Consider the following 9,376-nt stretch of genomic DNA (forward strand, 5'->3'; position numbering starts at 1 on the left):
TACTCTGTTACCAAACCAATGTTTACATTTCTGGGCCGTAGGTCCGGGCTTAAAGTACCCTAAGTCTCTTTCACAAGTCGACTCTCGAGTATTCATGTTGTAATGACTAGTAAGTAATAGGTTAGTTATCTAAATTATAAAGAGAAAAAGTTCCATTTTCTTAAGTCATCCCAGAGTTTTAACTCATCTGAAAACAAACTTTACCAATTTTAATAGCAGTGACGTCAGTACTCAACAGATGGCGTGGGCTGTACCTTTTAGAGTTAATTGTATAAAGTGACGTTAATACTCAACAGATGGCGTGCCTTTTATGAGTTAATTGCATAAAGGACGTTAATACTCAACAGATGGCGTGGGCTGTACCTTTTATGAGTTAATTGTATAGTGACGTTAATACTCAACAGATGGCGTGGGCTGTACCTTTTATGAGTTAATTGCATAAAGTGACGTTAATACTCAACAGATGGCGTGGGCTGTACCTTTTATGAGTTAATTGTATAAAGTGACGTTAATACTCAACAGATGGCGTGGGCTGTACTTAAGTTAATTGTATAAGTGGCGTTAATACTCAACAGATGGCGTGGGCTGTACCTTTTAAGTTAATTGTATAAAGTGGCGTTAATACTCAACAGATGGCGTGGGCTGTACCTTTTGAAGTTAATTGTATAAAGTGACGTTAATACTCAACAGATGGCGTGGGCTGTACCTTTTATGAGTTAATTATATAAATTACGTAATTTCCTTCTTCCAAACAATTAAAGTCTTCCCCAGGTATTAATATTCTCCCCAGGTATTAAAGGGCCTCCCTAGCCCTTTAAAATTCCCCAACCCTCAATAGTCTTCCCCAACCCTCCATAGTCCTCCCCAACCCTCCATAGTCCTCCCCAGCCCTCCATAGTCCTCCCCAAACCTCAATAGTCTTCCCCAACCCTCCATAGTCTCCCAACCCTCAATAGTCTTCCCCAACCCTCCATAGTCTTCCCCAACCTCCATAGTCCTCCCAACCCTCCATAGTCCTCCCCAACCCTCCATTGTCCTCCCCAACCCTCCATAGTCCTCCAACCTCTTGTCCTCCCCAACCCTCCATAGTCCTCCCCAGCCTCCATAGTCTTCCCCAGCCCATAGTCCTCCCCAACCCTCCATAGTCCTCCCCAACCCTCCATAGTCCTCCCCAACCCTCCATAGTCATCCCCAACCCTCCATAGTCCTCCCCAACCCATAGTCTTCCCAACCCTCAATAGTCCCCCCAACCTCACAATAGTCTTCCTCAACCTCCAGTCATCCCCACCTCCATAGTCCTCCCAACCCTCCGGTCATCCCCAACCCCATAGTCATCCCCAACCCTCCATAGTCATCCCCAACCCTCCATAGTCATCCCCAACCCTCCATAGTCTTCCCCAACCCATAGTCCTCCCCAACCCCAGTCCTCCCCAACCCTCCATAGTCCTCCCCAACCTCCCATGAGTCTTCCCCAACCCTCCATAGTCCTCCCCAACCTCCTGGTCTTCCCCAACCCTCAATAGTCCTCCCAACCCTCAATAGCTCCCCCAACCCTCCATAGTCATCCCAACCCTCCATAGTCCTCCCAACCCTCCATGTCTTCCCAACCCTCCATAGTCCTCCCCAACCCTCCATAGTCTTCCCAACCCTCAAAGTCCTCCCCACCTCAATAGTCTCTCCCCAACCCTCCCATCCCAACCTCCAGTCCTCCCCAAACCTCCATAGTCATCCCCAACCCTCCATAGTCCTCCCCAACCCTCCATAGTCTCCCAACCCTCAGTCTCCCAACCCCTAGTCTTCCAACCTCTAGTCATCCCCAACCCCATAGTCCTCCCCAACCCATGTCATCCCCAGCCTCCATTGATCCCCAACCCTCCATAGTCCCCAACCCTCCATGGTCATCCCCAACCCCCACAGTGTCTTCCCCAACCCTCCATAGTCCTCCCAACCCTCCATAGTCCTCCCCAACCCCCATAAGTCCTCCCAACCCTCCATAGTTCTCCCAACCTTCATAGTCCTCCCAACCTCCAGTTCCCCAACCCTCAGTCCCCCCAACCCTCAATAGTCTTCCCCAACCCTCCATAGTCATCCCCAACCTCCAGTCCTCCCAACCCTCCATAGTCTTCCCCAACCCTCCATGTCCTCCCCAACCTCCATAGTCTCTCCCCAACCTCAATAGTCCCCCCAACCCCAATAGTCTCCCAACCCTCCATAGTCATCCCCAACCTCCATAGTCATCCCCAACCCTCCATAGTCTTCCCCCCTCCATAGTCCTCCCCAACCTCCCATAGTCCTCCCCAACCTCCATAGCCTCCCCAACCCTCCATAGTCTTCCCCAACCTCTTAGTCCTCCCCAACCCTCCATAGTCCTCCCCAACCTCCATGGTCTTCCCAACCTCAAGTCCCCCTCCAGGTCCTCCCCAACCCTCCATAGTCCTCCCCAACCCTCCTAGTCCTCCCCAACCCTCCAATAGTCCCCAACCTCCAGTCCTCCCAACCCTCCATAGTCTTCCCAACCCTCCATAGTCATCCCCAACCCTCCATAGTCTTCCCCAACCCTCCATAGTCCTCCCAATAGGTAAACATTGGTTTGGTAACAGAGTAGTGGATGACTGGAACAAGTTACCAAATATCATCATTAACTCAAATACGCTGGATAGCTTCAAACACACTGTGGGTTAGTGTTGGGTTGGTGTTGGTTGGGTTAGTGTTAGGTTGAGTGTTAGGTTAGTGTTAGGTTGGTGTTAGGTTAGTGTGGAGTTGAGTGTTAGGTTAGTGTTGGGTTGGTGTTGAGTGTTGAGTGTTAGGTTAGTGTTAGAGGTTGAGTGTTGGTGTTAGTGTTAGTGTTGGGTTAGTGTTGGGTTGTGTTAATGTTGGGTTGGTGTTAGGTTAGTGTTGGGTTAGTGTTAGTGTTGAGTGTTAGTGTTAGTGTTAGGTTTTAGTGTTAGGTTAGTGTTAGGTTAGTGTTAGTGTTAGGTTGGATGTTTATATGGCAATAGGGCGCTGGGTGTAGTGGATCTGCCCAGTATGGACCAATAGACCCGCTGCAGTTTCTTCCATTCTTATGTTCTTATCTATGGGATCTCTCAATGAGGGATACGAACCTGTGTCACCAGTGCTCATGATTGTAGTGGTTATCATCATCTGCTTACAGAAGGTCCAGGTTCGATCCTGGTGAGCACAGGAGTTTTATCTCACTTTCTTTAACTCACTTTCTCTCTCTCTCTCTCTCTCTCTCTCTCTCTTTCTCAATAGGGGATACGAACCTGTGTCACCAAGTGCTCATGGTGTAGTGGTTATCACATCTGTCTAACACACAGAAGGTCCCAGGTTCGATCCCTGGTGAGCACAAGAGTTTTATCTCACTTTCTTTAACTCACTTTCTCTCTCTCTCTCTCTCTCTCTCTCTCTTTCTCTCAATAGGGATACGGAACCTTTGTCGCCACCAAGTGCTCATGGTGTAGTGGTTATCACATCTGTCCAAAACACAGAAGGTCCCAGGTTCGATCCCTGGTGAGCACAAGAGTTTTATCTCACTTTCTTTAACTCACTTTCTCTCCCTCTCTCTCCTCTCTCTCTCTCTTTCTCTCAATAGGGGATTACGAACCTGTGTCACCAAGTGCTCATGGTGTAGTGGTTATCACATCTGTCTAACACACGAGGTCCCAGGTTCGATCCTGGTGAGCCAGAGTTTTATCTCACTTTCTTTAACTCACTTTCTCTCTCTTTCTCTCTCTCTCTCTCTCTTTCTCTCAATAGGGATACGAACCTGTGTCACCAAGTGCTCATGGTGTAGTGGTTTTCATCATCTCCTAACACACAGAAGGTCCCAGTTCGATCCCTGGTGAGCACAAGGTTTTACCTCACTTTCTTTAACTCACTTTCTTCTCTCTCTCTCTCTCTTTCTCTCAATAGGGGATACGAACCTGTGTCACAAGTGCTCATGGTGTAGTGGTTATCACATCTGTCTAACACACAGAAGGTCCCAGGTTCGATCCTGGTGAACAAAAGTTTACCTCACTTTCTCTAACTCACTTTCTCTCTCTCTCTCTTTTCTCTACTAACAATCTACTAGTATAAAATAGCCTAGACTAGACTTACAAGGCTATTAAGTGGTTCTATAGCACCATTGGTCACCTTCCCTCACCGTGGCCCCGTGAGAGAGAGAGGGAGAGTGAAAGAGAGGAGAGAAAGAGAGAGAGAAGCACAACTAACCTAACCTCCTCTCTCTCTCTCTCTTTCTTTCATCCGGGTTGAATTAAGGAGAACAGTCTTGCTGGCTGACTGACATTGTGTAGGAACCATTGTGAGGCTCCCAGTTCGTCATTGTGTACGCGTTATGTAACCTCTCCCACACACACACACACACACACACACAGATACACACACACACACAGATACACACACACACACACACACAGTACACACACATATAGTTGCCATACATACATACACACTTCATTGAATAAGTCTCCTCCTCCTCCTCTTCCTCCTCTTCCTCCTCCTCCTCTCCTCTTCCTCCCCTCTTCTCCTCCTCTTCCTCCTCCTCCCCTCCTCCTCCTCCTCCCCCTCTCTTCCTCCTCCTCTTCCTCTTCCTCCTCCTCCTCCTCCTCCCTCTTCCTCTTCCTCTTCCTCTTCCTCTCCTCCTCCTCCTCCTCCTCCTCTCTCAACTGGTATTGTTTCAGACGCTGAAAAATAGAAAGGCCTGTGTCTTAAGGTGAAAGTCCTCTCTCTCTCTCTCTCTCTCTCTCTCTCTCTCTCTCTCTCTCTCTCTCTCTCTCTCTCTCTCTCTCTCTCTCACTCTCTCCTCTCTCTCTCTCTCTCTCTCTCTCTAACCTAACCCTTAATTACATATCAGATAATAGTGAAGTGGAAGGAATTTTAATTAGTGAAAAAATTTCCTCTCAGAATAAATAAAAGAGAGAGAGGCAGAGAGAGACGTACGTTATCAGCTGTTATCAGTACATGGTTATTGTCGACACACCACACACACTGGTGCACATCATTCCAGGCGATCTAATGCCAGTGCTGGTGCAAGAATGCCTCCACTGGAAGACGATCGGAGAGTCAGGGTACGTGTGTGTGTGTGTGATGGGGTAAACGCCAGGCGATGGAGAGTGCTTGTGGTGGCAGTGTGTTTGACAGAACAGTGATTTAGTGATTTTGAGTGAATTTGGTGATTTTTCCCAAGATTTTCAAGATTTTACTAAGATTTCCCAAGATTTCTCATGATTTTTACTAAGTTTCCCAAGATTTTCGAAAGATTTCCCAAGATTTTCGAATTTCCCAAGATTTCTCAAGATTTTCAATTTTACTAAGATTTTTCAAGATTTTACTAAGATTTCCCAAGATTTTCGAAGATTTCCCAAGATTTTAAGACATCCCAAGGTCCACACATGGCCCTCAAAGGCAAGGAAAATAAAGCCTTCCAGCGAGATACCGAAGGAGGCCAGGCCGAACAGACCCCAGAGGCCACTGGGACCCTGGAACGTGGCCTCTCATGGTATGATGCTGAATCAGGCCCCCTGGAGGTCAAAGCAAGTGGGACTCCAAGGACGAGGTACCTCTAGGCTGGAGGTTGAGGCCACACACTTGGGCCTCCCAGGACGAGTGCCTCAAGGCTGGAGGCTGAGGCTACACCCCTGGTCCTCCAGGGACGGGGTACCTCAGGCTGGAGGTTGAGGCCACACCCTTAGGCCTCCAGGACGAGGTACCTCAAGGCTGGAGGTTGAGGCCTTGGGCCTTGGGACGAGGGTACCTCAAGGCTGGAGGTTGAAGCCACCCCTTGGGCCTCCAAGGACGAGGGATCCTCAAGGCTGGAGGTTGAGGCCACACCCTTAGGCCTCCAAGGACAGGTACCTCTAGGCTGGAGGTTGAGGCCACCCTGGGTCTCCAAGGACGAGGTACCTCTGGGCTGGAGGTTGAGGCCACACCTTAAGTCTCCAGGACGGGTACCTCAAGGCTGGAGGTTGAGGCCCTCCCTTAGGTCTCCAGGACGAGGTACCTCAAGGCTGGAGGTTAGGACCACACCCTTGAGCCGCCAAGGACGAGGTACCTCAAGGCTGGAGGTTGGGCACACCCTTAACCCCCAACCACACCCTGAAGGACGCCATTACGCAGACAGACGCCACACCAGTCACACTAAGTTCCTGGAAGATACTTAAAACAAGGAGCATCTCATAGCCTCCAGTTACCCCAAGGAACACCCCAGTTACCCTAAGGAGCACCTCAAGTAGCACCCCAGTTACCCCAAGGAACACCTCAAGTAGCACCCTAAGGACACATCAAGTAACACCCCAAAAACCCTGAGTAACACCTCAAGTGACACTCCAAGGAACCTTTCCGTAACACCCCAATCACCCCAACTAACACCCCAAGACACCCTGAGTAACACCTCAAGAATTGACCTCAATGAACACCCTAAGTAACACCCCAATCACCCCAAGTAACACCTCAAGTAACACCCCAGTAACACCCCAAGTAACACCCCAGACTACATAATCCTCGAAACCAAATCACTTGGTTTTCGACGCCATGACCTAAACTAAAGACGCGTTACTGTTCCGTTTTAGCGACGTACAAGTAAAAGATATGGTCCTGGCCTGGCAGATGTTGACAGTGTTCGTGCCATGTACCTGGTACTTGATTCTGTACGTGATTGACCAAGTAACAAGTGTCGTGGTTGCGGTAGAATTATGCGGTCAGGAACAAGATTGGTGGTGCGGTTTGACGGTCACCTTCCTAGTGCTTCCAAAGCAGTCATCAACGCTTATGCTTATGAACAGTGAGTATTGGCCCCAGCTTAGTGTTTAATATTCATGGCGTAAGCTGAGTGATTTATAATGAGTATTGATGTAAGCTTAGTCATTTATAGTATTGATGTGGCTTAGTCATTTATAGTGAGTGTTGACGTAAGCTTAGTCATTTATAGTGAGTATTGACGTAAGCTTAGTCATTTATAGTGAGTGTTGATGTAAGCTTAGTCATTTATAGTGAGTGTTGATGTAAGCTTAGTCATTTATAGTGAGTGTTGATGTAAGCTTAGTCATTTATAGTGCGTATTGACGTAAGCTTAGTCATTTATAGTGAGTGTTGACTTAAGCTTAGTCATTTATAGTGAGTATTGATGTAAGCTTAGTGATTTATAGTGAGTGTTGATGTAAGCTTAGTCATTTATAGTGAGTGTTGATGTAAGCTTAGTCATTTATATTGAGTATTGACCCCAGCTAAGCACAAAAACATGATTAAGCTGACAGGAAATAGTTGTAATAGGTATTTCCGGAGCACGGCGATACCTCTGTCTGTCTGTCTGTCTGCCTATCTATCTGTCTGTCTCTCTGTCTGTCTGTCTGTCTGTCTGTCTGTCTGTCTCTCTGTCTGTCTGTCTCTCTGTCTGTCTGTCTATCTGTCTGTCTGCCCTATCTATCTGTCTGTCTGTCTGTCTGTCTGTCTGTCTGTCTGTCTATCTATCTGTCTGTCTATCTGTCTGTCTGCCTATCTATCTGTCTGTCTCTCTGTCTGTCTGTCTGTCTGTCTGTCTCTCTCTCTCTCTCTGTCTGAAAACTGACCAATAAGATCCCTAGAAACAGAAAACAAACCCTCCATGATGTGATTGGCTAGAAACTGACCAATAAGATCCCTAGAAACAGAAAACAAACCCTCCATGATGATTGGCTAGAAACTGACCAATAAGATCTAGAAACAGTAAACAAACCCTCCATGATGTGATTGGCTAGAAACTGACCAATAAGATCCCTAGAAACAGTAAACAAACCCTCCATGATGTGATTGGCTGAAACTGACCAATAAGATCCCTAAAACAGTAAACAAACCCTCCATGATGTGATTGGCTAGAAACTGACCAATAAGATCCCTAGAAACAGTAAACAAACCCTCCATGATGTGATTGGCTAGAAACTGACCAATAAGATCCCTAGAAACAGTAAACAAACCCTCCATGATGTGATTGGCTAGAAACTGACCAATCACAACCTTTAACTCATATGATTGGCTATAAACAAACCAATGACGTCAAATACAACAACAACAACACCCGGGGTTATAACAACTACCACAACAACCACTAATAACCCGAGATAGCACAACTTAACCTAACCTAACGTAACCTAACGTAACCTAACGTAACCTAACACTAACGTAACGCTAACCTAACGTAACCTAACGTAACCTAACTAACACTAACGTAACCTAGCGTAGCCTAACATAACCTAGCGTAACACTAGCGTGACCTAGCGTAACCTGCCTGACACTAGCGTAGCCTAGCGTAACCTGACCTGGCGTGACCTGGCGTGACCTGACACTGGCGTGACCTAACGTAACCTAACACTGCCGCAACTAACCCTACTGTTACCTAACGTAACCTAACACTAACGTAGCTCTTGCAACCTGACGCGCTCTGGCGTGGCCTGGCGCTGGCGTGGCGGCTGGCCTGGCGTGGCCTGGCATCGCCTGGCACTGGCGTGGCGGCCTGGCGTGGCCTGGCGTGACCTGGCGCTGGCGTGACGCTGGCCTGGCGTGACCTGTAGCATGGCCTGGCGTGGTGGCGTGGCCTGGCGTGGCCTGGCCTGGCGTGGCCTGGCGTGACCTGGCGCTGGCGGCTGGTTCCTGGCGTGGCCTGGCGTGACCTGGCGCTGGCGTGGCGCTGGGCTGGCGTGGCCTGGCATGGCCTGGCGTGAGCTGGCGTGGCCCTGGCGTGGCCTGGCCTGGCGTGACCTGGCGCGGCCTGGCGTGACCTGGCACTGGCGTGGCTGGCCTGGCGTGGCCTGGCATGGCCTGGCGTGGGCTAAGCGTGGCCTGGCGTGGCCTGGCCTGGCGTGGCCTGGCGTGACCTGGCGTGACCTGGCGCTGGCGACGCTGGCCTGGCGTGGCCTGGCATGGCCTGGCGTGGGCTGGCGTGGCCTGGCGTGGCCTGGCTGGCAGTGACCTGGCGTAACCTAACGTAACCTAACACTAACGTAACGCTAGCCTAGCGTAGCCTAGCCTGACACTGACCTAACGTAACGCTAATATCTAACCCTGGCGCAACTGACGTAACTCTAGCAACCTAACGTAACACTAACCGACCAAACGTAGGATAACACATTGGCTGCCCTCATTGTTATCAGTAGTCAAGATAAGAGGCTGTTATCTTCCCCAAGCAGACGATAACACAGCCCCTGCCGACACCTACTGTCTGTCTGTCTGTCTGTCTGTCTGTCTGTCTGTCTGTCTGTTGGTCTGTCTGTCTGTCTGTTGGTCTGTCTGTCTGTCTGTCTGTCTGTCTGTCTGTCTGTCTGTTGGTCTGTCTGTCTGTCTGTCTGTTGGTCTGTCTGTCTGTCTGTTGGTCTGTCTGTCTGTCTGTCTGTTGGTCTGTCTG

General features: G+C 49.1%; 1 protein-coding gene and 2 non-coding genes across 3 annotated transcripts; 2 read left to right on the forward strand and 1 right to left on the reverse strand.

Moving 5' to 3' along the window:
• Positions 1-3,278: 3,278 nt before the first annotated feature.
• On the forward strand, positions 3,279-3,351 carry Trnav-aac. The gene has a single exon. It is a non-coding gene; the product is annotated as a tRNA-Val (tRNA).
• Positions 3,352-3,449: 98 nt separating this feature from the next.
• Trnaf-aaa lies at positions 3,450-3,522 on the forward strand. The gene has a single exon. It is a non-coding gene; the product is annotated as a tRNA-Phe (tRNA).
• Positions 3,523-6,056: 2,534 nt separating this feature from the next.
• On the reverse strand, positions 6,057-8,790 carry LOC121854054 (transmembrane protease serine 13-like). The gene is made up of 2 exons (XM_042348447.1): positions 8,393-8,790; positions 6,057-6,273 (listed from the first exon to the last, which is right to left on the reverse strand). The coding sequence occupies exons 1-2, from the start codon at positions 8,788-8,790 to the stop codon at positions 6,057-6,059; spliced, it is 615 nt and encodes a 204-aa protein (XP_042204381.1).
• Between the last annotated feature and the right edge of the window lie 586 nt (positions 8,791-9,376).

Source organism: Homarus americanus, unplaced genomic scaffold (assembly GCF_018991925.1).
Source record: "Homarus americanus isolate GMGI-L3 unplaced genomic scaffold, GMGI_Hamer_2.0 scaffold19160, whole genome shotgun sequence".
NCBI classification, from domain to species: Eukaryota; Metazoa; Arthropoda; class Malacostraca; order Decapoda; family Nephropidae; genus Homarus; species Homarus americanus.